This window comes from Protobothrops mucrosquamatus, unplaced genomic scaffold, assembly GCF_001527695.2.
Source record: "Protobothrops mucrosquamatus isolate PMUCROS unplaced genomic scaffold, P.Mucros_1.0 scaffold337, whole genome shotgun sequence".
Lineage (NCBI taxonomy): Eukaryota > Metazoa > Chordata > Lepidosauria > Squamata > Viperidae > Protobothrops > Protobothrops mucrosquamatus.
In genome coordinates, this window is record NW_015386675.1 from 709,229 (window position 1) to 735,650 (window position 26,422).

General features: G+C 37.8%; 1 protein-coding gene and 1 gene segment (V, D, J or C); both read right to left on the reverse strand.

Moving 5' to 3' along the window:
• Window positions 1-6,291: 6,291 nt before the first annotated feature.
• On the reverse strand, window positions 6,292-13,269 carry LOC107286913 (anionic trypsin-1-like). Its single transcript, XM_015815356.1, has 5 exons — window positions 13,230-13,269; window positions 11,868-12,030; window positions 9,234-9,487; window positions 7,820-7,956; window positions 6,292-6,441 (listed from the first exon to the last, which is right to left on the reverse strand). The coding sequence occupies exons 1-5, from the start codon at window positions 13,267-13,269 to the stop codon at window positions 6,292-6,294; spliced, it is 744 nt and encodes a 247-aa protein (XP_015670842.1).
• A 9,097-nt stretch (window positions 13,270-22,366) lies between these two features.
• On the reverse strand, window positions 22,367-23,420 carry LOC107286923. The segment is given in 2 exon segments: window positions 22,367-22,725; window positions 23,372-23,420. Coding segments are annotated over 2 exon segments (408 nt in total).
• Between the last annotated feature and the right edge of the window lie 3,002 nt (window positions 23,421-26,422).

Sequence of the window (26,422 nt, forward strand, 5' to 3'; positions counted from 1 at the left end):
CTTTCCTTAAATTCCATTGCAGCCATTCTGCTAATTCTGCCTTGTTCTTATACTTTTCTAAACACAGGCAATTTCTTCCAGCTTTAAATTACAATGCAGTCCTTAGTAAGCTCTGGGCCCATAACCTGTTAGAGAATTTTAATTTCTCTATTTGGTGAAAATAAATCAGAAGCTCTCACAGTTGACTGCATTTAGCTGATTCAAATAAACTCTTTATATTCATAGCAAAATATTTACAATACCATACATTCTTCTTCACAGCAACATAGCATAAATGAAGACTTCTTACAGCAGAGACAGACCAGAGACTGAAACTGAAACCCAGCTTCTAACTCAATAACCTTTTTGCACAGACTCAGTAGCACTTTCTTCACATTGGCTGACTGAGTTACCACATGACTCTTCCTGCTCATGAATATTCCAACAGAGTGCATAACTTCCCAAGCTTATTTAACACAATCCAATGAACCTGTATCTGGAATTGCAATTTCCCCCCCTCCTATACATGTGTATGCATCAATATATATGTTATAGAACTATTGTAAAACTCTAGATTATTGAAGAATCATGTACTTAACATGTGCAGCCATATAAATCAAATTCATAAATATGCACTTACATACTGTATATACAACCTATGTGGATCATAGTGCAATTACCTAAATTTTCCAACCCATATTTTAATCATATAAAGGAATGTCTCTTTGTACTATGATGAAGGAATAGACAACCCATGCCCCACTGAATCATCGTTTCAGAGATATTTCATTACCTAAACAGAGAAACAGAATGACCAAAGGGGGGGGAAAAAGCAGTGGGAGCAGGAATGAAGTTCCCCCATTGAGTTTCCTTGTGAGAATCTGACAAGGAGCATCAGAAATCTTCCTTCCTTCCTTCCTTCCTTCCTTCCTTCCTCCCTCCCTCCCTCCCTCCCTCCCTCCCTCCCTCTTCCTTCCCTCTGCTCCTTCCTTCCTTCTCTCTTCTTTCTGTCTTCCCTCCCCCCTCCCTACCTGCTCCTTTCTTTCTTTTTTCCTCCCTTCCCTTCCATTCCCTTCCCAGCAGGCAGGTAACTGGGTGCTGTTGTGAATGCTACTGTGTGAGAGACGGATGAGGGATTGTGCAAGTGGCTGAGAAATTGTCATGGAATATTGAAAATTAGGATCACATGACCACAGCAGCAGCCCTGCGGCACTGAAACAATTGAAGCACCTCTAACTTTCCCAAATTTCATTCCTTCAGGAATAGTAGTCCTGGAATTCTGTAGGTTAGCCCATTTGCAGTACCTTTTTTGACAAAGTTTTGCCCTATGATACACTGTTTTGCCCACTTAAAGGTTCTAGACACAATAGCTTTTTAGAGTATATACGCTGGATATTCTGAACTCTGTTCAGTGCCTGACAAGTTTATAATATTTTGATATCTCTAGCAGTTTCTCATAGTATTAATGGTCTTACACATCATGATTAATTCATATAAATCAATGTCAGTGGATTACTTCTCCAGAGATCACATAGATGGTAAATGATGGAAGGTATGGTCCAACACATCTAAACAGAACTAACTTTTGGAAGATTGATTCAAGTTAACTATTTATGATTTGATACACCAATTGTGCCATATTCCAAAAATGGTTGTCAATCATGAAAACAAATAATCTTGAATTAATATGATGCTGCTGTCAGTGACATAATAAGCTGCCAATTGCCTATATAAATAAAAGATGGGCAGAATGCAATTTATGATGCAGATGAAAAACTATTCATTTCAATCTCTTTATTTTGAAACAATTGAACATTGATCTGAAAGACTCTCATTTGATTCCATTTTTAGCTCATTCTGAAATGCATGCACATGCCTAATGAATGAATATGAGCCAGAATATACTATGTAAAAAGCCTTCTATTGCTCCTCTGAACAGCAGCAAACTATATATTTGACATTAAATTCAATAGTGCTGATTTATATTGGAAAAAAGGGAAATATCTCAAGAAAATTACGTAGCTAATAGTTATTCCAATTGACTGAAATTATTTCTATATTGATCCATTCATTCTAGTTGCAGACTATAGCACAGGGGTGTAAAACTGCCAGTCCGTGGGCCAGATGCGTCATGCCAAAACAGCGCCCACCCCATTGCTGGTAATGGAAAAAAAGTTGTGATACATCACGACACGTCACATGACTTGCAAGTTTGACACCCCTGCTAGCAAATCAAGTATGAATAACATTCAGTTCATACTCAAATATTTAGGATACATACTCCTGGAAACATGGGCTTCCCAGAATCTTCCTGTGGATACACAAAATAAGTCTATTTTGTGAATCTCAAATCCATGGTTTTTGCTGAAGATGGAGCTAGAATAAATATGAAAATGTAAAATATTCTATTATGAGGTTATGAGCCTGGAGAAACTGTTGATAACAAATGATAATAACACAGGTTCCATTTCCCAGAGCTCTCAGCTGCATTCAATTCTTTTTAGCTGAAGAGACAAGAAACAATATGTAAATAATATCTCTGGAGCAAACCTAGATATTATGTTTGCCCTTGTACAATTAATTTTTGAAGCTAGCCAATATTCCTGCACCCAGTGGATTAGGACTATGAATCAACAGTTTTCATATATTGCAATGTTAGTTATAGAATCCATCTTGAATCTCTGTGATCTAGTTCCAGTAGGAGATATACCATCATTATAGTGTACATTGAAACTTCCTGCTTTTACATTTATTATGACACTGTCTTGTCATATTAACACTGGAGATAAATGAGATGCTCTATTGCAACAAATACATGTATGGATTTTGATAAACTTTGGAATCCCTTCTGATGTCTGTCCAGCATGGAGAGCAGATTTGTTTTTGATTCTGCTGGTTAAATTTAATTGAGAGGAATGTTTGATCTTTTCAGCAGAGCGTATTCCTTTAATATATTTTTTGCATTGATTAATTTAATTGTCCTAAGTTATAGTCTTATGTTCACTGCATTGATTAATTTAATTGTCCTAAGTTATAGTCTTAGGTTCACTGCTATCACAAAAAGGTTTGTTTGTTCTTTCCATCAGCTGTGCATGCTAATTTAATCATTTAGAGCCATGCATTTTTATCTAGGTTATCTTAGTCCTATTACATCATTCACCCCACCTGGTTAAGCAGGGAAGGTATGTTGCAGAGATTATCAATCAAGAATTTTGACTGGAGAATCCAGAAAAAGAGCCTTCTCTGCCATTGCCCTGTGGGCAATAGTGGGATTCAAATATGTGAACAACTGGTTCTCTGTGTGGATCCAGCTTCCAGAAGTCCATTCTGGGCCTGGCCAACCAAAAATTAGCTACTGGTTCTGCCAAACTGGTATGAGCTGGCTGAATCCCACCACTGCCTGTGGGACATTCTCCCTCCCAGAGATAGACCCCAATCTCATGCCCTTCGAGAAAGGTGTGAAAATTCTCTGGCCTTGTTTGGGATGCAGAAAGGAGCACACAGACATGGGACTGATTAGTGCCCTGAAAATTATCCCCCATGCTTTAATTAATTTTTAACATCACTTGCTTCTTTGATGTTTTATATACTGTTTTTATGTTTTTAATATTTTATTGTACAGTGCCCAGAGTCTCTCTGTGAAGGTGGTTTTAAAATTGGATAAATAAGTAAGATAAATAAAGTTGTCTTTTGGGATAGATTCTATTTGAAGTTTTTCTTATACAACCAGGTATCTAGAACTATAATCACTATTTCTGGATATGATAGTTTGTCTTTGGAGAAAAATTGAACCAGGTCACAAATTTCCCTTTCAGTCTGTCTATATCATCCATGGTCCAGTGCTCCTGCCCTGTGCATTTTGTTACAGATATTCTTTGCTTTTCAAAATGAAATTTTGTGTGATTTGGTGTCCTTGTGTGCTCATGTTGGGAAGGCCACTAGCATTGCCAAGGACTTTGGAAAGAAAAAAAAATGAGAAACAAGAATCTTGGGCATTCCATATATACCACATGCAGAATTTTAGCATGGATCCAGATTAATTGTAGAACCATCTCTCTCTCTCCACTTACTTCTGCCCGTCTCCTTTGATCCAATGGGATGGCATACTTTGGGTCAATCTATTAAACAATGCCATTGATGGGACCCAGAAAGTGTGCTCTCTCTGTTGTAGCAGCTGTCTTTGAGATTCATGGGATCCCAAATTTTCTAACATTATGGAAGTCCTTAAAGACTGGGTTGTTCCCTCAGGCACTGGGTCTGAAGTTCAAGTCAGCCAATCATCTTTTGTCATTATTAGAGTCCCACAGAGTGGGCCTCCTCAGGGTGCCGTCGGCCAAGCAATGTCGGCTGGCGACCCCCAGGGGGAGGGCCTTCTCTGTGGGTGCCCCTACCCTCTGGAACGAACTACCCCCCGAGATCCGGATGATTCCGGATCTTCTTGCTTTCCGTCGCGCCCTCAAGACATGGCTCTTCCAGCAAGCGGACCTGACCTAGGGAGGATTTTATTTGGGGTTTATCTTTTAACAATTTGACAGAGACACAACTTTAAAATTTGATTTAATTCGGTTTTATCGAGGGGGAATGTATTTATGTTTTGTTTTAAATATGTTGTGCGCCGCCCTGAGTCCCGTTGGGAGAAGGGCGGCATATAAATTAAATTTATTATTATTATTATTTATTATTATTTTCATTCAATTTCATTTGTTTTATTCTCCATATGCTGCCCACAATCACAGTTGTAAGATGGGCATCTCTTTAGATTTATATAATTAATAAACTAATTGACAGGTTTTGGAAAAGTTAACTATAAAAGGGCATTCTTGGAGTTAATTATAATTGAAAATGGACTATGCAGGAACCAGCAAAGAACACTGCCATAAAATTAGCAATTAGAAGAAAGCCCCTAAAATAACACCATTAGAAAATGATTATAGAATCCCTCAAATAGAAAATAAATAAAACTATCCCTATGAGTTCAGAAATGTAGTAAATTAGAGAGAATTTGTTGACCTGATTTTCTGAGATGTCTCATTTCCTATTGTTATGTGCTCCTGGCCACTTTCCTTCATGATCAGAGGCAAGCTCGCAGTAAAGGCCTTTTGTGTCGTTTATTGCAATAAGCGGGGAGAGAAGCTATCAAAGCTTGGTTCTCTCCAAAGTTTCAACCCAAAATATTCCCTTCTTTATACAGCCCTGTCCCAGCTGCCACATCCCTCCACTTTCCCCATTGGCTGAGGTACTATGAGGTTACACTCTTTACGACCGCCTCCTTCCTGTTTCCTGCTACATACTAAATTATACATCACATGTACATTAATAATATAAAATATTAGACATATTCAATTATTGGTTTTGAGTTCTGGGTCCCTTAGAACAATAGGTTCTTTCCTGTTTTTCAGTTTAGTTAAGTTTTCCAGGCTAGCCATTTCCTCTTACAGATGTTTTTATAGCTTGTCTTCTTCCTTTCCCACTCTAAGACCCAGCTAATTTTTGCCTACGTGTTTATCTTACATCCTGCCTTTATGCTATCCTTTCCTGTTTCCCAGCCATTATAGTTTTTGGTAAACTTGTTTGTCCAGGCAGTAAGCTTCCACTGCAGCAAATTCAATTTTAAATTTCTTTTTCATTATTAAAATTTTAAGACCTTTCCTTTACTTCTATCACTATGTTTACTTAAACTCCTTTATAGTATATTGCCTTGTCACATAACTATTGGAGAAATCTTTACAGACAGAACAGCTCAAGTGACAAAAACATCTTGATGACAGTAGTATGTCCCAACTCTGAAAAGTGAGTTTTTCCCGATTTCTGGTTTTATTTTTTTGAATAGTTTTTTGTTAAAAGATTGTATATATCTAATAAGAAATGCATTCAAAGAAAAAAATATAGTAAATAGAAAAGAAAGGAAAAGAAGACAATTCTTTTGTTCAAATCAATGCTCATATATCCCATTGTGTCTCTCCAATTGGTTATTGTTAAATTGGCAGAAAGGTAGGCCCAGTGATGGGATTCAGCTGGTTCACACCACTTCGGCAGAACCGGTAGCTAATTTTTTGTTGCCCAGGCCCAGAATGGACTTCCAGAAGTGGTATCCACACAGAGAACCGGTTGTTCACATATTTGAAACCCACCACTGGATAGGCCTCTTTCTCTTTCTCTGTCTGCTGCTTAATACGCTGCTCGATCTATATGACCATTATTAAAATAAAAACATTAAACAGAGAGTGTGTTAATCAGGCTCTATTTATTTCATTTCATTCTCCATTAAGATGAATCACATGAAGAGGTTGGAACAAGAGGAAAGCATCTGTTTCAGTTAGCAGCAACGGTATTATGGACCCAGTCGATGTATTTGCAAACTTTGGTGTAGACTCCTGGATAGCCAGGCAGAGCACACCCTATACCCCAGGAGACAATGCCCTCGAGCCTTCCATTACAAACCACAGGGCCACCAGAATCTCCCTAAAAGGCAAAAAGAGTTGAAAAGAAGAAAGGTTTGATATTCCAGTTGGCTATAAATAAAATGAAAATTTGTAATTCAATTCTTTTAAGTCTATACTAAAAAGTAACTTCAGAACTTGTTGAACAATTACCCAAAGCATTTTTTTTGGTCCCAACTAGATTCCTCCAAGCTTCATAAAAAAATGGGAGTTTATAGAGGCTTTCTTTAAAGCAAGAGTGATCTTTATAATCTTCCATATTTTTCTTCAGCTTAAATCAAAATATAAGAAAAACGGCCAGATTCCCCTTCCTATCACTTCAGCGTACAATGTCTACAGTGCCCCACAAATAGCCCTCCAAACAAATAAACAATTCAGTTCAATTCCAGCCTGAAAATTCCTAGTAAAACTTTTTTTCAGGGTTCCTGAGTAAATAATGGTATCGATATTTTGGATTAAATTATTGTTAATTTAAATTTAATGGGTTGCAAAACAAATTTGGACGGACTAAAAATGCAGAATCATAATATATTCAATTAAAATATCTTTATATGTTATGGCCCAAACATATTAGCAGTGTTCCAAATTCCAAAATTGTTCATATTATTGCAAAAGGTTTTAGAGATTCCATAGTCTTCAGTTAATTTTTCCTCTACAATTGAAAAATGACAGTTAAAACAGAAATGGGAAACTGGCAAGAAGTGTGGAACAAAGAGCTGGAATGGGTTAGAGTTTTAAAGAAAGTTATCTTTGTGTTCTATATTCTTAAGATGCTCAAATGTCTGCAAAAGATTTGTTTGGGCATTTACCAGGCAGGGCTTTGATTCGTGTTTAGAGTGTTCTACAATTGCATCACATGGATTCACCACAATGCACAGTTGCACCACAATGTTGATTAGAGGAGAAATGAATGTTAAAGATGTACATGTATTTTTAAATTTATATACTTTAGCCGTAACCCAACATCTGTTGATATTTGAACAACTCAGCTTTTGTTGTGTGTGGTCCGCAATTAAAAATATTATCTTACACCAAAGGAAAGGTCTCGCTCTACACACCCTGATCTGAAAAGCGGTTTCAAAAGCAGTTTACATATGAACAGGCTTTTCATTAACATGGTAGAAAATCTGAGCAGTTTTACTCCTTGTGGTCAGTATTTCACTTACTGTTGAAAACATTTCGAATGCTTTAATGTTTAAAGCATTTTTCATCCTAATTTTTTTTTTATTTTAATATCCTTTTTTCTTTCCTGTTTTTTCTTCTGCCTAGTTTTATTTCTGCTTTGCTTACCTATTTTTTGTTGTTGAAATGTTAAAAGAATGGTTTAAATAATATGGCTGATCTGTAAATTAATCCTGAACGCATATCACTTCAGAGGATCAGAAAGCAAGTGTCCTCACCTGGCAAGAATCTTTGCCACCCTCTAGGTATCCAACACAGACCATATTTGGGGTGACCTGTCCTGGGTAAGCAGCATTGCATTCCTCATCACTTAGGATTGGGGCATTCAGGCACTGCAGAAGATCAGGGTAGTTTACTAGAAAAAAAAAGAGAAAGGGGAAAAATAAGGAAATGAGCAGCAGCTCGTAAAAATATATGCTTTATATCAGGGGTAGTCAACCTTGGCTCTTTTATGACTCGTGGACTTCAACTCCCAGAATTCCTGAGCCAGCTAAGCTGGCTCAGGAATTCTGGGAGTTGAAGTCCACGAGTCATAAAAGAGCAAGGTTGACTACCCCTGCTTTATATTAACATTTGTTAGTCTTAATAGATGCCACAAGACTCTGTGTAAATGATCAGTAGCAACCCTGTAATTCAAAACAAGTAAAAGCAACTAGCTGGCTAGATACTTTTATGGAATATGATATCTGAGGTGAGGTAACTAACTCAGATAAGAAAAGTGCCTCAAGAAAAAAAAGGGGGAATTTGATGCACATTCATCTTCAGTGCTCTAAAACCATCCAAACCAGCATTTGTAGGCTTACATTTGTTCAAGGTTCAGTCCAAGAAACATTTTCTTCTTAATGTTAGAGTTTAAAGCTGGAATTTCATGATAGATTCAAGTTGCCCCTGAATGTCTCTATCCCTGTGAATACTTAGGACAGTTGGCAATTCAACAGCGATTTAAGAAACACACTTCTAGATTTAGGAAGTGTTGCTTGCATTTGGTGATGAAGAGGGCTTAGGGAATGGCCTTGAAGGATAAGAGGCAAAGCTGCTACCAAGGCAATAGCCAGATAAGAGGGGCTTGAGCAGAGGTCAAGAAAATAATTTGAAAAAAATGTCTCATATAAGCCCCTTCATAGCTCACATGCAGATAAAATGAGGGAAGGGGAAGCACATTCGGGTTTGCAAGATTGTGTTGTTATTATTATGGTTTGTCATACAGTCAGCCTGATGCTTAGGATGGATTTGGCATTTTTATCCACCAATTGAGTCCTTCCAAAGGACCTGGGATAGGGAGGTGTTGTTCTTGTTACTAAAAAGCCTGAATCCCAGGTAGTTTACAAATTAAGAACAAGCAACAATACAAGAAACACAAAACAAAAATGACAGAGAAAACAAATCTGGATAAGAACAAGGAAAAGGAAGAAAAGGGGGCATCAATCATCCCCACCAAAGTCCTGGGGAAATAGCCATATCTTTGAAATACAAATGGTGGGAGCCATTTATAAAATCAGTCTTGACTGACATGGCAATGGTTTCTTAGTCTGGTCTACATTGTAGAACTGACAAGCGGATAGTAACGATTACAGTTCTTCAGTCATGTACCTGGGACTCAGAATAAGTTAGCCAATTCTTGCTAATACTCACCACCATTGCTGAGAGTATTGCCCCATCCTGAGATCAAGCAGTTAGTACCAACTGCTGGGCATCCAATACTCAAAGGGATAGGTGAGACACTTGCATCAATAGTGACAGGTGATTCCAGCTTGATGAGCATGATATCATTATCCAGAAGCCAAGAGTCATAGTCTGGATGAACAATTATTTTTGCAGGTTTTTTAATCTGCTCGCTCTCTTCATTTTCCTCAATATTGTGCTCTCCAAGTCTCACATCCATGCGGCTGAAAGTTAATATCGCAGCATTATATTGGTTGTACAAAGCAATGTCTGATCTCAAGGTAAGAAAAAAGCTTTGAATACCTTATGTTAAAGAACAAGCAATCAGATCAACCATCATAGTTTTAGTAGAGTCCAATCTAACATGGGAACTTTGCATGTATTCATGACTAATATCATAAATTTCACAAAGTCAGAGGTTAAAACAATTCTAGCCTGATTAGGGTTGAATATGAATTTAGAGAATCTATTTTCACTCATCTCCAGAACAATACAAATTCTGGTATTAACTAAGAAAGTTTGATGTTTGCTTCATCAAATTCTATGCTTTCCCCCAAAGCATCCCCCAAAAATTATTCTTGAATTTTGCATACAAACAAAATGTTAAAAGAATGTTTTAAAAAATGTACCTGTGAAGGAATTTACATTTTAAAAAGCCCAATATAAGAAAATGCAAAGGTCAAAAAAGTAAGGTGATCTTTTTAAAGCTGTTTAGACATTATATATAACTGTTGCATAAATTAGTGAAATATGCATACAAGGCCTCCTACCATTGTAAAGATACAGAAGTTGGAAAGAATAAGTAAACACTTATTATCTATTCACAACAAAGTCATGGCAGACAATTCTTTCACTGGTATTGATCTTCACAACATAACATTCTTCCTAAGAACCTAAGATGTACTAGCTCTCAACAACTTTGGGCGGTTCACAACAATAAAATAACAATTTTATTAATTGTCCCAAAGGTACTTTTTCAAGAAGCAACTGGACTTTCTTGTTTTTGTTTGAAGATGTTTCACTTCTCATTCAAGAAGTTTCTTCAGGTCTGACTGGAGGGTGGCGAATGGAAGGATCACAGTTCTTTCAGCAGTTCCAAGAAGACTCCACACCCATTTGCACCACTCAGGTGACCTTGAGGACACAGCTAAACCTCCAAGTGGCCTCAATGACTCTCTAAAAGAATGCAAATGACCAGCTGTCTGCAAGGAATATAAATCCTTCCATTCCCCCACCAGCCAGTCAGACCTGAAGAAGCTTCTTGGAAGAGAAGCGAAAGATCTTCAAAGAAAAACAAAAAGTCCAGTTGCCTCTTGAAAAAGCACCTTTGGGACAACCGTGACCTGGATGACTGAGAATCTTCATAGACAATCTTATTAATTCCCATGTCCTTAGTGGTGGAGTTGGAAGTTAAACTTTGCCCTTAAGCATAAAGTAGTGTTTTCTCATAAGACAAAATGCAGGAGAAACAAGGTAGAAAACTTCCATTTTCAGGGTTAGGTTCAGGTTTTATGCTCTAAGCCAGCGGTTCTCAACCTATGGGTCGCGACCCCATTTGGGGTCAATCGACCATTTCACGGGGGTCGCCAAGCAAGGCTGTCCGCCATTTTTTTTGTCCGCCATTTTTTCCCCTTTTCCGGCGGGTGCCTTACCTCCCCTGGGCTGGGCCAGCTGGTGGTCGGCCTGCTCCGTCTCTGCCACTTGCCAGCTATGCCTCGGTCGGCGCAGGGGGCGGAACCATGCATGCACGGCACTCCCGGGCAGGGAAAGTCCTCGACTTACGACCGGTTGGATAGTCCTCGACTTACGACAGGTTTAGTCCTCGACTTATGACCGGTTTAGTCCTCGACTTACGACCGGTTGGGGGTCGCAGCATTAAAAAGGTTGAGAACCACTGCTCTAAGCATAAATAATGCATACTGAAGCTTCAAAGCCCTCTTAAGGTGCAAAACAAAATAGCATAAGACTATTCCTGACTTTTGGCAGATAGTATAAAACGTCTGGCTCAGCCTTACTGTAACTGATATACAGTAATTATTAGAAACAGACATTTTGCCTTCTAATCAAAATAACATTTTCTGCTTGCTGCATTTCATCCTTGGGTCAGTTGCCTGACCTTTGAGATCCGGAATAGGTTTCTACTCTCACACACTGGATCCGGGTACAAAAAAATGTGCCCCTTGAATCAATTTCACGACAGGCTAATTCTGAAGAAACCTGTGACTTTCAGGTAATGAGTTAGCTTAGCAAGTGATGTAAGGAACCCTTACAGATCATTATCATTAGATTTGCACTCTATGTAAGTTAATGTAATTGATTTATTTAAGATATTTCCATGCCACTATCACAGTCTATATAATTGAGTGGACAGTTATAGTCCTGTAAGATTACCTTGATATCATAGACTTTTTTTTGGCTTTGGGATTGATTTTTAATAATAAAACACCAGACTAGGAATAAATAATGGTGGAATCACAAGCACGCAAGACTTTACTGAATGAATATGACATTGATTTATTGTTGGTGCATTTTTAACTTCCATGTATAGAGATCGGCTTTATCAGAAATTGCTTTAAGATCATCATAAAAATACTCTTTACTCACGATTTATAACAATGGGCAGCTGAAACAACCCATTGTTCATTGATGAGGGAACCACCACAGAAATGATAGCCAGAATTCAGTGAAGCCTGATAAGGAATAGCATTTCTCTGGCAGGTGTATCCTCCAACAATCTTGTCATCATCATCCTCAAATGGGGCAGCAACTGATAAGAAAAGGAACATCAAAATGAATAAATACAGCACTACTATGTAGAAAGCCAACTGGAGTATATATTCCTATTGACACCATGAAGCAATGGGTGCTATTTATAAAGAAGACCACTACTCCTCTGTAATTTGAAGCATGTTAGTCTCAACTGAGATTACTTAATAATGGACTACCGAATGATTGAATTATTTCAACATTCCTAATATATGTATATAAGTTCCCCAAAAGGTGATAATGAGCTGTGGTTTTGGTTTTCTCAGATTCATATGATGTATGCAGGTATCCGTAACATATTTGCACGTTGTGGGAGATTGGAGCAATCTATATGTTTCATACATAAAATTATACACACATAAATAATGAGCACTCATATATAAACATATAAGTACATATAGAAAGCTGGATATCAGAGAGAATAGTTCTAGGCATCAAGCCAGCTTCGAATATGTTTGTATTCTATGTATGTTGAGGGAAACAGCAAAGAAAGAACAATGAGAATTGTTACCAAAAACAATACCAAAATCAAATGGTAAAACCAGTTTTACACTCAGGTAAATCTTCAGAAGAGAGAAGAAAGGTTTTGAGCGTGTGTGTGTGTGTGTTTCTACTGTTAATAGGTTTAGCTTTAAGTCAAGTACAAAGGAAATCTAGGATTCTCTTTCAAGTCAGACATACAAGGAATTTTACTTAAATTCAGTCCAAAAGAGTCTCACAAAGGCTTCCTTGTACTGAGAGAGGTTTCTTTACTCTTCTCACACAGCAAAACATGTATTCATTAGGGCTTAGTACATCTTAGAAAATTGCAGGGCTCTAAATGCTTCGGAGAGAATAGTAGAAATATACAAATAAAAGAACTACCCATGGAGAAAATGATGGTCTGACTTAGGCGTTCAACTGATTAAGGTGGTTGAATCCAAAGGATATCCATCCGCCTTCATTTAATAAAGTCTAGTTAGAAAGATAACCAGAACTGCCTGGAAATACAGTAAACCTTCGATTCAAAAGATCTAATGGGAAAAGGGAGGATACTTTAAAGCTAGATGTCCATTAAAGAGTAAATTAATATTTGAGCCCTAAAGGACCCACTCATTTAGTGCTCCCCGGTGAGGAAGATGGAGAGAAAAAAATGGCTGCGTCCACGGTACCCTCCAACTTCACAGACTAGAAGAATCAAGTATCTGTTTTAAAACTCACATGCTGCTCCAAGGAAGGCAAAGATCCACAGGACTTTCATTCTGTCTGTTGGTAATTTTGTAAATTGGAGTAGAATGTCCTGAAGGAATATTTCCCCATTTATACCCTTCTTGGGATCTTATCTTTTTGGCTCAAGGCCCCAACAGCTCCCTACTTCCCAAGGTCTTGCATAAGCATAATTACCAATTAATCATGTATTAGACATTTTCATGATGTGCTATATATGATAGCATTGTTCCAGGTGTCTTAAATCTAAAGGAAAGCATTAGGCAGATACTCACGGACCATTTGACCTGGTGCTGGGTCTTCCATTGAGCCTATCTGTCTACCTACTTGGATGTTTCTGAATGCTCTAAGATTTGGGGGGGTTGCAAAGCTTGAGCCACTCCTGTCCACATCAAAGGCTTTTCAACGAAACATGGCGAAGACATGGCTGCCAAGCTCAGATCTTTTCTTAGCTGGGATGAAATTTAACAGGTCACAGAAAATTTTCCAATACTTATGTCACATTATGCTACTCTGGAGAAATAGACAAGAACCATAGCTTTTTTTTTTTGTCTACTCTACATCAAATACAGCAGGATAGAGATCTTTTAACAGTTTGATCTACTTGTGGTCCTGATCCAGAGACCATACTGGCAGTTATCCCAGTTTTGCCCAGTTCATCTTGGTTTTGGGGAGATCATCTCACTCAAAGTCTCACTCAAAGGATTTGATTGCATGATGTGAAAGTACTGTTCAATTAGCAACACCACAGTGTCTTCTCCATCAGTACCAGCACCATAACAACCACCTAAAGAAGAGATATCCTTCTGGATTTCCATAGGTTTGATAATGATATACCATACCATACCATACCCCATAAAGTTTTCTGATCTTCCCCAAAGATGTGGTGGAGTCATTGAGACAGAAGGTGACATGGCCAGCAGCACAACTTACAGAACAGTAGTTTGAGGTTTGAGTGATGCATTGCAGATTAGTGAAAGCAAGAGTGTTTATCACAATAAGTGTCAATGTTTGGTATTTTAACTCCTACTAGTTACTGGAGCAAAGACTGTGGATCAGACAAAAAGCCCCCTTTATTCAAATATGGTTACAGGTCTTGATGTATTTATTACTTGTGTTAAATATGGACAAATGTGGAAAGTCAAGAAATTTAACCTCTCCCCAAACTGTGCTGTGCTCTTGGTCCAAGCTGCAAAATCCAGTGTGCAACCAGAATTGTCTTCAGCTGTACACACAGAAACTTCCATGAGACCTTAAACCCCGTGCCACGAGAGTTTTGACTCATGTGAACATTCCTGTCATCTAAAACCTCATATAAGAACATTTTTCACTATAGACCACCATTCTGGGCTCACAGATGACTGATAGCACAGCATGGTGTCTTATCTAGATCGATAGATATTTTGGACTTAGATGAATCTTCTTTTACTAAAGTGTTCCTGTTTGGATTTACAATATTTATGGCCGGAAGAGGCTTCTGCATATGAATTGCCCAAGCATTGTAAACTTCCTCTAATATTTCCAGTAGCTGATGAAAGAGTTGGTTGAGATCCCTGGAAATGTTGAATGAGACTTCAAAGTGATGCCAAACAAAGCAATATAGTTGCTTTGTTTTAAAAAGTACAGTGTGTGTGGTCATTGTTTCCCAAAGTAGCACTGAGGGGTGTTTTGTATGATGAGCCTTCATTAAAGTAAAGCACTCAATCAGAGCTTTGCACAGATTTGCAGAAAAATGTAAACCGGGATGAAATTAAATCCATGTGTTTGCCTAAAATTCCTGAACACTCAAGTACAGGAATTTGCTATCATGCTGGTCCCTTCCAAGACCTCCCTGCATGTTCCTCCCATTGATATTAAATTTCTTGGTGTTGATCCAGGAGATTTGAAGAGAGTTTCTTTTTCAACTTGCTTGAATGGCAGTATAATGTTATCCGATGGTGACTAGAATATGTAGGGAGAGCTACTACAGCTACTAGCCTACATAACTTCAATCTCTTTTGAAACCTAGATAAGCTGGAAGACCATCATTTCATTTGGTGCTATCCAACCCAATAGCTTAATGTGCTGTGTAAATACAAAAATACTTTTCATATATTTTGAGCATGCATTTCCTTGGATTTAGCTGGAGGTGATGACACAGAGTTATAATTTTGTGTGAGAAGAATCTGTTTCTATTTCCAATATTGATGCCACACCTTATTTTTCAATATTCATGCCACCTATAACCCACCTTATTTACAAATTGGAAAACAAATCTCACAAAGATGTAGTCTTTCTTCATAAAGGAGCTATTCTCTATGTATTTTTTGTCTTTTTCAACTGTAAAATATTTTTTTGAAGTGCAGCATAGAAGACAGACGGTGTATATTATTTATGTGACGATATAGATTTACAGTGTGTATAGGCATTACAGTGCTGACAATTTTATTTTCAATCTCATTTTTAATAATTACCAGCAATGAATACAACTTTTTTTTAATCTTTGCCACAGATTAAAATTTGATGGAGATAATTATCATTAGTGTGATTGTGAAATTTGGGTTTTGTTATTGCTGTTCCACTATGCTACACTTTCTGTTTGCTTTTACTGCACTGACCCAATTATTTTAAAATCCATTCTTCCAGTTGGAAAGATTCTTTTGAAATCTTTTGAAAATACACTACTTAACACAAGAGCTGCTGGACTGCTTTCTAGCTCATTTATGCGGTAAAGCCACCAATCCCAAAACACATTCATTCATTTAGGGCAATCTCCGTTTGTTGTGGTTTCTTTTTCACATTTCTTGTTATTTGGTTTCTTGTGGGTGCTCCAACACTGGAGGTTTTTAAGAAGAATTTGTCTGAAATGTTATAGGGTTTCCTGCTTGAGCAGGGGGTTGGACTAGAAGACTTCCAAGCCCCCTTCCAGCTCTGATATTCTGCAAAAGTATCACATGAGAACATGTCCACCTATCCCATGAAGAGCTATAGGCCATTAATTGTGAACAAAATGTCCTGTTTTTACCCCTTTCCTTGAAGCAGCTCCAAGGCCTTTTGTTGACAATAAAATAATTAAGATTCTCCCTCTTGTCCTGTCCTTGATATGACAGGACTTTTCCAGATATGGGTCCTGAATTTTCACATTAGCTTATCTATAACCTAAAAGGTGATATCTCCTACCTCTGTCGATTCCAGATGTTTCTTTCCCAGCAACTCTTGGTGGAGCAAGCAACTTTGGCATGCATAAAATCTGAAGGTCCTCTAACTCACGCTAAGGAACCAGTATCTGGAGCTGTAACTTTTTTCTCCTGTACATGCATATTTATGAACATATGCACAATACAACTCATATAGATAATAATGTACTTACCTGCATTATTACTTTGTAACACATCTTTTTAGTCATGTAACAGGATGTCTTCTCTTACTATTATGAAGAATATTCTGTTGCAGTACCTGATAAAATTCTAACAGCTTGACACCCAAGTGTATCTACAATGCAATACTGCACAATAATATTCTTTCAGATTATGATTAATCCATATGGAACATGGCAGTCGATTACTTCTTTAAGTATGTAGACAGAGGATGATGGAAATTGTAGTCAAGCACATCTGAAGAGTGCTAGCTTGGGGAAGTCAAGAATCAATCTGGCAGTCTTAGTGTCTGCACACACCAATTCAGGCCTTTTTCAAGCCTGTGGTTGATAATTGTAAGAACAATGTCAGATTACTCCCAACATGACAATAAATTTCCGCATGACAATGTAAGAAAATGATAGCATAATAAATTAAATACCTATACATAGACCCTCTTTTAATTTGAAAACAAATGAACAAAGATATGAATGGACTATATATTCCATCTTTAACTCATTCTGAAATGCAAACATATGCCTAATCAATATTTAATAGTCATAATACACTTTGTGATAAGAATTTTTATTGCTGCTGTTCATTTTAAACCTATATGTTTGTCTTTCAAGTCAATACTCCTAAGTTACTGATTTAAAAGAAGGTATATATCTCAAGAAAATTAGGTAAGTGATAGAAAATGTTTTAAATGCTTGCATAGACAACTTACTCTTTTGATACATTTTAAAAGTTCAAAGCACATTTTCAGAAATGAAAGAATGTATTTCATACTAGTAAATGTATTATTATGGTATATTAATTCAAAAGCTGGATAAAATGATAACAGCAACATATTCCAAAATACATTTTAATTTTGTTCCTGTTTTACTCTATTCTATATATTGTGAATTAAATAAATTTGGATTGACAAAACCAGACAGTCTAATGTCAGTATTTTCATAAGTACCATGGCACTCTTGAAAATACAAGTCTATCTACTAGAACTGAAAATCTAAATTCAAGTGTTACTAACTTGCCCTAACCCATAATTCAAAACAAGAAAATGATCAAATAATAATAATAATAATAATAATAATAATAATAATAATAATAATAATAATAATAATAATAATAATAATAATAATAATAATAATAATAATAATAATAATAATAATAAAGTTGGAAGTGACCTTGGAGGTCATCTAGTCCAACCTTCTGCTCAGGCAGGAAACCCTATACCATTTCGGACAAATGGCTGTCCAGTCTCTTCTTAAAAACTTCTGGAGACAGGTTGTTCCACTGGTTAATTGTTCTAACTGTCAGGAAATTTCTCCTTAGTTCTAAGTTGCTTCTCTCCTTGATTAGTTTCAAGCATTTATTGACTGGTTGAAATGGTTTGGTTTGGTTTCACACCACTATAATTTCCAAAGTCTCCCAAAAGTAAGTAACAATGACGAAAAAAATCAAGCACAATGATAATTAAAAATATCCTTGTTAATGAATAAAAACATAAAATAAGAGGGGAAAAGCAACCTAAACAATTAAACAATAAATACACTTGTCATCATCCATTTAATGGAAAAATATTCTCTAGAAATTCCATTTAACTAGTCAATAGAAGGCTACCAAAGAGAGTTGATCTAGGAAAAGTCTGTTCCAGGTCACCCTCACCATCACTGAAAGGCAGGATCTTTGGGTCTGAGCAACCCGCATCTGATAAAAATGGCAAAAGACCAGTAGTTTTTCTTGGGAAGAGAATATTGGTTATGTTGACTCCAATTGGAGAAGCAGATTATTGCTCAGTTCAGTGTGTAAATTCTTCTTATGGTTGACCTCAAACTACAAACCTATTAAAAAGAGGTTGGGTTGAGATTGTGTCTTGCCCAACCATGCAAGTTCGGGATTGAGCACAGTTTGAATTCATGTCTTTCCTATTTAGTTTCAACCTTTTGATAGAGGGAAGGATTTTTACAAAAAGGTTAAAGCATTTCTTCCATTAAAACATAATAATAAGGATACTCAATATAAATTGATCAGAATTCTGAAAAGCAGACTAAGACTCAGAATGAAAATGTGCAAAGAGCGAAAAAGCAATCAATGGTTGTATTAAAATTACTCTTGCTAAACTGCTCTTCTTCAAATACAGTATGTTAAGCAACAGCCAGAATTCCCAGACAGCATAGCTAAAAGAAGCCAGCAAGATGGTGGAATGGGGAGGTTAGCTCTGAATTATTTCTGTAAACTATCAGAAGGACGATAAGATGAAAACTATTTTCCTTGTTCAGCTAGAATTTCTGTTTTTCGAATAAATAGGAATACTACAAATCCAGACACAAATCCCTGAGACTACAGTTCAGTGTAAAGTAGATATTTGGCAACACTAACGTTCTTAGTTCAAGCTCTGGATGTCTCTTATTAAAGAATCTCAGATCTCAGAAACACTTCTAGTCACGATGTGAGAAGTGAATAATGATCTGAGAAAATATCACCAGTTACTTGAAATTATATGGTGGCCACTAAAGCTGACATTTGCAATTATCCACAGAATTCAAAACATTTGGTTTGTTCTCCCTAATAAATCCTGTAAAAAAACAATAAAGAGCTGAGAAAGAGAACAAGAGTAAGCAACATTAGAAGACCCATGAGCTGCATGAAGACAAAAGAAGATCAGGAGAAACTTTGTGGTATTTCTGCCAGTGGTTATTGTGTGACCTATGAGAGGAATTGGCTAATGAGACTTCTTTTCTAAACACCTGCCTGCAGCTGTTATCTTGCCAAATCCCGTAGTTGTGTCAGCTTTTCTCTTCCCAGGATCTTGGCATAAATTTAAGAGTGATAGCCCTGTGCTATTTTCAAGAGCAGAAAGTACATATTTGTAATTGTGGTGAGAAGACTTTCCTGTCCTTGACATGATTTTTGCAACTCTTCTAAATCTTCACCACATCTCTGCAGAGGATTCCAAAGCACTGTACAGGAGATGTCTTGGCCAGAAACAATACAAAGGACCACTTTCTACAGGGTGGTAGTGGCTTGAAGTGATCTCTATGGCTTCCATAATAAAGCTGGTTGAACCAAAGATGGATTTTTACTGAGTGGGAAAGTCATGAAAACGGATGCAACATCTGCACCCAGATACCGTTCATTTCTTGGATTCCTAATCATCTCCTCTCAGTGTTGGGGATCCCACTGATATTATGGAAGAGACTTCTTTTATTGTGCTTTCTGGAGATGTAATAGCATTTTTACAATACTGACTTGCCTCTCCATGGGATCATAATCGAATCACATGATTTTGAAATGCTTATTATTCTCAATTGCTACCCAGGCCTGAGACAAAAAGGTCATGGGATGTTTTTGTCAAAAGATGAAGTTACCTGGAGGGGACTATACTTTCACTGCTTGCAGAAAATACATGTCTTACTTGAAGGGGGGTGGTAGAAGGAAGGAGTTCAAATTGCAGAACTCATTCTGTGGCTTCTCAGCTTTGAATCAAGGAGGCCTCTTCTCTAGGCTTAATTTTTCATATGAAAAATAATGGAGGAGCTGCAGAACCTGCCCTTCATGCTGCTGCTGCTGCTGCCAGGCATATTATGCTCATTTTTTTTGCTTACACTCCAGCAACCCGGCAACGTGTCCTTGCCGTACCACCAGACTCCACGATTGGCTGATTTTGGTGTTTGAGAAGCTTGGCAGGGGCAGAAATGTTCGTTCAGAACAGCTTGTAAAATATATTTCAGTTTAGACCATTTAGTAGTACAATATGACTGTGTCTGCTCACATGTGAGCCCCTCTTAATTTAATAATATTTCTCCTAGGATTGCAACCTATAAAAATATAAAGACTTAACCAATTCCCAAGAGAAAGACAGCCACAAATTTTATCTTGGATCCTTAAGGGTTGTGTTTATTTGCTTTTTTCCGTGCATTCCATGCATTTAAGTGGATGCCTACACTGTATGACAATATGAAGAAGAACAAGAAGAAAACTTTATTGATTAAATCTATTTACTATCTTAAATGAAATGTCGTGAAAAAGCACCTTTGGGTCAAATATATAAAGCTGGTGCAAAAATGCAAATAGATACAAAGTAAACAACACTTCATAATAAATCATCACCCCTGGAATTAACGCTAATCTGATCCAGGTATTTTTTTCCCCAAGCTTTTAAATGGGTGCCTATAGTTATGACAATATGAAAGCAATATTACTGGAGACCAAACTCCAATCTCTCCCTCAGGCAGGGCTTAAGTAGAGTTTTAGCAGCTGACAGGTTAAGATGCATGAATCACTTCCAAAAGAGGCTGTGATCTGCAGGGAAGATTCTGCAGTCAGTGATGGAGTGCAGGGCAAAACAGTTGGGTCAAGGTGGGGTTAGGCATCTACTTCATTCTTAACTTCCACTTTCCTGCCTTGCCTCCTTTTAGCTGAAACAACATAAACCGAGTACCCATCTCCATCTGGATCTGTGATTGAAATGGGCTTTGGACCCCAGAGAGATCCTTCGCCCTTCACCTAAATTTAAGTGAGGCTAGGTAATACTTTACAGCTGTCACATTGGGTCTCTGATTGTACTGAGAAGTTTCCACTTCCATAATGTGATGATCACACTGTTAAAAATGTGATTTGGAAGGCACTATAATAACGTGGATTCACAATCGGCTGACTTAATTCCACTCAGATAAGCAGCACTAATGTCTCTACATTACGTTGGGGAATAGGGAATCAGACTTGAGGCCAGGATTATTCAACATTTTTTCTTAATGACCTGGATATGGGACTGATGGCCTGCTTTGATTTGATTTGTAGATGTCACAAAACTGGGAGGTCTGCCAACACTAGGCTAACAGAATGAAATTGCAGTCTAATCTGAATAGATGGACTGAGAGAAACAAGAGGTCATTTAACAGAAAGAAATACAAGGTATTACACTGAAGAAGAAGAAAAAACGTAGGACACATCTTCAAGGGGACATATGAACAGGACTTGGGTGTGGTCTCTAACAAGAAGCTGAATGTGAAGAAGGAGTGTGAGGCAGCTACTAGAAGATTTCCAGAAATTATCGGGAAAGTAATATGGCAAAAGTGAATTTATTTGATCAGAAGTGGCATAATTTCTTATAAGCTGGTGATAAATGGCTTACTCTAAAATTAAACCCTTAACCATTCTTATCCTGGTTTTATTTCCTTTCTTCTATATTCTCTCACTGTGGTGTCTGCAGTAGGAGGAGTTATTATAGTCTGCTTCAGTCCAATCAGGGGACTAGTTGTTTAGAAGCAATGTCAACTTTCTTTAACTATAATACTGCATGAACATATAATGGAAATGATCTTCGCTTAGAGGTGTAGAACTCCATCCTTATTTACAATATGACTACAAGATGGCAGCAGAGAGTTACAGTAGCTTCCCTTTCTCTTTGCAGCCATCTAGAGATTGCCTGGGTTTCTGCCTCGGAGACATGGTACCCTACTTAACGTACAACTACCTTGTCTTTTATTCCCCTTAACTATCTCAGGGAAGAAGGACATTCCTTAGCAATCTTGGGAGCAATCTTATTCCCAATTGCTCTCATGATACATCTCTGAACTCAGTTTGCTTTTCCTCAGTGACATCATAACAAAATTCAATTTGGCTATGTAAGTAATGACCGCCTGCCCATTATAGGATCTCCAGTCCCTTAGTATCATCCATGTGGCAATCCAGCCTTCAAACTGCTTGAGTTCAATTTATCAGTTTAGTTGATATCATTACATAGCTGAGCCTTGTTGAGAAGACCAAGGTATCTTTGTAATTACACGAGATTCACAGATTAAAAACAAATGGAGACGATTTTTGAAGGAAGAAGATGGTATTTTGATGTGCTGTGGTTTCACTGCTTGCACAGAAATAAACTGCTGAATCCTCTGGCTTCACAACTGATATACTCAAAATACAGAGATCCAGAATAGGCTGGTCAGCATTTAGACGGTGCAAATATGGGTTTTTCTGCAGGATGTTACCATTAAAGAAATTATAGAGGAGCTGAAGATCCTGATGCTGTTTACGCTGCCGAAACCAAAGCATATTAAGATGTCCATAGTCTTGTCTGCATTCCAGTCTAGCATCTTGACCTTCTTCCAGGATCATGCTGTGTGGTTGGATAATGTTGGCATCTGAGCATCCTAGAAGAAAATATACGTTAAAAAAAATAAGCTCTAGCATAATTTTTCAGATGAGAATCTGCAGTCTATTATGGAATCAGCAGGCTATACAATCCAGCTGATCCAAATTTTTAGTTTCAGTTATGTAGATCTTTGGCATCTATTTTTGTACAGGGAGGAAATAAAGCAGTTAGCTCTAACATTTGGATTTACTAAAAGTTAGTTAATTCAGGAATATAATTTTTTCCATTTGTTTTGATAGGATTGGGTATAAACTAGGGATGCATGTTTAAGCATACATGCACCTGAACATGACTTTCTCCCATATAAGCAAACAACAAAGATGAAACTAGGAATGGATTGGACCACCATCTTTTAAAATTAAACTAATATATTTTGTGCTTAATGGTGGAAATCTCTATGCCCCAATCTAAGGAAAATGAATGCAATGTTCTGGTTACTCCATCAGGTCCAAGTGTTAGACCAAAACATCAAGGAGATAACTAAGAGACCATTTTGTTTCCTACTGAATCTGAAAAGCTAACGCTGTCGTGTCCTGTGCAAAAAGTTGCTACCCTAATAAATTATTTTTTCCACTCTGTTATTTAGTCCTTAGCTCAAATCCCTCCACTTGGAATTAATACAAAAGAATTATAACAAAACCTACTTGCAATCCAAAGAAAAGCAGCTACCCATCTTGTTAGCTGAGCAGTCATGTCGTACTTCTGACAACGTTGAAGAAAATCTTAGTGAGATAGCAGGGACAGGCTTTCCTTTTCTAAGTAATCTGAAAGTTTGATTAGATCTCCCCCCTGAGGCCATCTCTCTTTAAGCCAACGGTCTTAGCTTGCCTTGCTATGAGAAGGAATCCATTCTTGCCTGAATTTCTGCTGTGAATGTATACTGTCGTGTTTCACCATTCCAACCCTAATAAATATATTTGTGTTTTTGGTTCGTATTTTATTTTCAGAATGTTTTGACACTATTTTTCAGTCATACTGACAATTTCTCCAGTGACTTAAACAGTAATATCGTTGTTACTGTAGCTTCATTCTTACTCTTATTTTCACACGATGACTCTCGAAAATGCTGTCAGCCACTAGCGGGGAAAAGGTCTTAGATAATATGGAGTGCTAATGTATTTTGCTTAAATGTATTTAGGATCCTTCAAGAGGAAGATGACACATTACCTAGAGCTGGTTGCCTCTGCCTACTGCAACCCCTGATTCCAATTATGGTATTACAGTATGACTCTGTCCTCTGGGCCACCAGCCTTGTTCAACATCAGCTGCCACTATTCCAATTGTTACTAGAGTTTAATTATCATGGGAAATATGTTTATTTAGATAAAGTGATATATGTGATTAGTTTAAACCTTTGTTTCTTGAATTAATCCCAATAGTTGATTATATACAACAACTAAACCATAAACTCAGTGCATTGGCTGGGTTCACACAACAGTGAGCTGTAAAAAAAATAACTCAGTTTAGGAAAGGGTGGAAACCAGTTTAGTATAGTAGTTAAGGCCTCAGGCTAGAATCCAGAATACTATGAGTTCTAGTCCCATCTTAGGCACAAAGCCAGCTGGATGACTTTAGGCCCGCCATTTTCTCTCAGCCCTAGGAAGGCAGCAATGTTAAACTACTTCCAAAAAACCTTGCCAAGAAAACTGCAGAGACTAACCAGGAATCAAAACTGACTCAAACACATTAAAAAAGCTTATAATGAATTCAACTAATGTTTATTGGGGAAGCAATGGTTTGAACTAAGAATCTCATGATTTGCAAATGGAAATTGCCAAGGACTGTGAAGCAAGAATAAGCAACCCCCACCCTTATTTCCTTCAAACAGAAAGTTCTTCAACAGTTACTTGAGGCAGATAGGGAACAGTGAGCAGAGGCATCTCTAAATGCCCCAGGAACATACTGACCTTTTCCTTGGCAAAAGCACCATGTATTCTTGGGCCTGATCAGAAAAAAATATATTGCCACTACATACGCATATTCTTTGCTTGCTTGAGATGGGATTTTAAAGCAAAAGAATGAGTGGCTTGAAGGAGGGCCAGGCTATGCCACCTAAAAGCTAACAGTGGTCTCAACCTTAATCAGGCTATTCTGAACACTGCCATAGTGGTCTCTCTAGGCCCAGAAGGGAATCCAAATGTTTATTATCAAATCTTTTGAATGACAGATAATACAAAATCCCTGCTTTCGGTAGGTATGGCATAACAATTAGAAATCTGTTTGCTTGTTTGTTTGTGTTTCTGGTCAATTCACAGAATAGCTCAAAGTTCAGCCTTCCATCCTTGCAAAGTCGGTAAAATGAGGACACAAATTGTTGGGGCCAATATGAAAATATAGTGCTTCCGCATTGTAAACTGCCCAGAGAGTGCTGTGAAGCACTATGACGCGGTATATAAGTCTAAACGCTATTGCTATTGCTGTATCTTTTGCAAGATTGCAACTCACTTCTAAAGCTCTGACTTGGAAAACTCTCATTCCAGTTTGGAATTGTGGAAGACTACCAATGGCCCTCATTCGGTCATAAATAGTATTAGATGTATTTGTGGGCCTTCTTCTATCCACTTAACGTGCTGTGACTGGGGCAACGCTGACATTTTGCAAATTAAGAAATAAATAAATGGTCAACTTCTCAAAAAGGGAAATGAGTAGCAATTGAAAATACGAGCAGAGAAATCAATGAGTAAAATCACCATTCAGAGGCAACCAGTGTTACGCTTCAATCCTGTGTGGATGGATCTGTGCACAGGGCTGCAATCTATGTGACACAGACCGTCAACGAAACAGCGCTAGGTAGTTTGTGTGTAGCTGGGTGACCTGGAGCTCTCACTGTGCCTCACTAACTGCACAGAAATATACTGCGGGCTTTGCAGCCTCTTCCGGAGGGATGATAAGGGAAGAATGAGTCACTGCTCTTCTAGTGATCTCGTATGTCATGATTTCCCTTTTCGTATCACTTTCAGCAATGGAGTATCCAATAAGCTGGAACTGCTTCTCTCCAGCGTTGCTGTCCTGCCGATACCAAAAGAGTATGATGTAGCTGCTATCATCATAATCGCAGGTGATATTTGTCTGGATCCCCTCTGGGATGATTTTGAAGCGTTCCTTCTGGGTCACGATAATAGCCTGGCAAAGACCTGCATAGACTGGAGGAGAAAACAAGATCCATCTCAGGAGGCTTGCTCAATGCACATGGTCATCCCTCAAATCCAAAGGGGCTGATTGGCTTCAAATGTTTTGTCTCTTCGGGAGAAACAGCCTCTTCTTTCTCACAATTTTTTATATTAAGCATTTTCTCATATACCACCAGAGAAAGGCTTACAAATGTTAAGGGAGATTTGTGGGGAAGCCTACCTGAGCCACTGATTATTTCTTTCACTCTGCTGGATGTATCTTATTTGAGATATTCCTCTCGTTATAGCATTAGTGTTGTATGCTCCTAATGCCTTTTCATCCATTTTAGAGCTATGGATATCCCAGAGTACAGCTAACTATCCTAAGAAAGGCACTCTTACCTGCCAACAGCTTCAAGCCAAGGTTCCCCCACCAGATAACTTCCATTGCAAGAGGATGTCACAGGACGACTCTGCCCTTGAATCTTGAGACACAGGAAGCTCCCTTGAGTACTTCATTAGCAGGAGGAGTGGCTTCTGAGCCTGTCCAGCCAATGAAGAAACAATGCTGGGGTCCTGCAAAGA

Coding starts and splice junctions, on each gene's coding strand:
- LOC107286913 (XM_015815356.1), bottom strand. CDS start 13,269: ATGAAAGTCCTGTGGATCTTTGCCTTCCTTGGAGCAGCAT. Junction 12,031..13,229: donor TGCCTTCCTTGGAGCAGCAT/GTGAGTTTTAAA, acceptor TTTTCTTATCAG/TTGCTGCCCCATTTGAGGAT. Junction 6,442..7,819: donor GTGGCAAAGATTCTTGCCAG/GTGAGGACACTT, acceptor TTTGCCTTTTAG/GGAGATTCTGGTGGCCCTGT.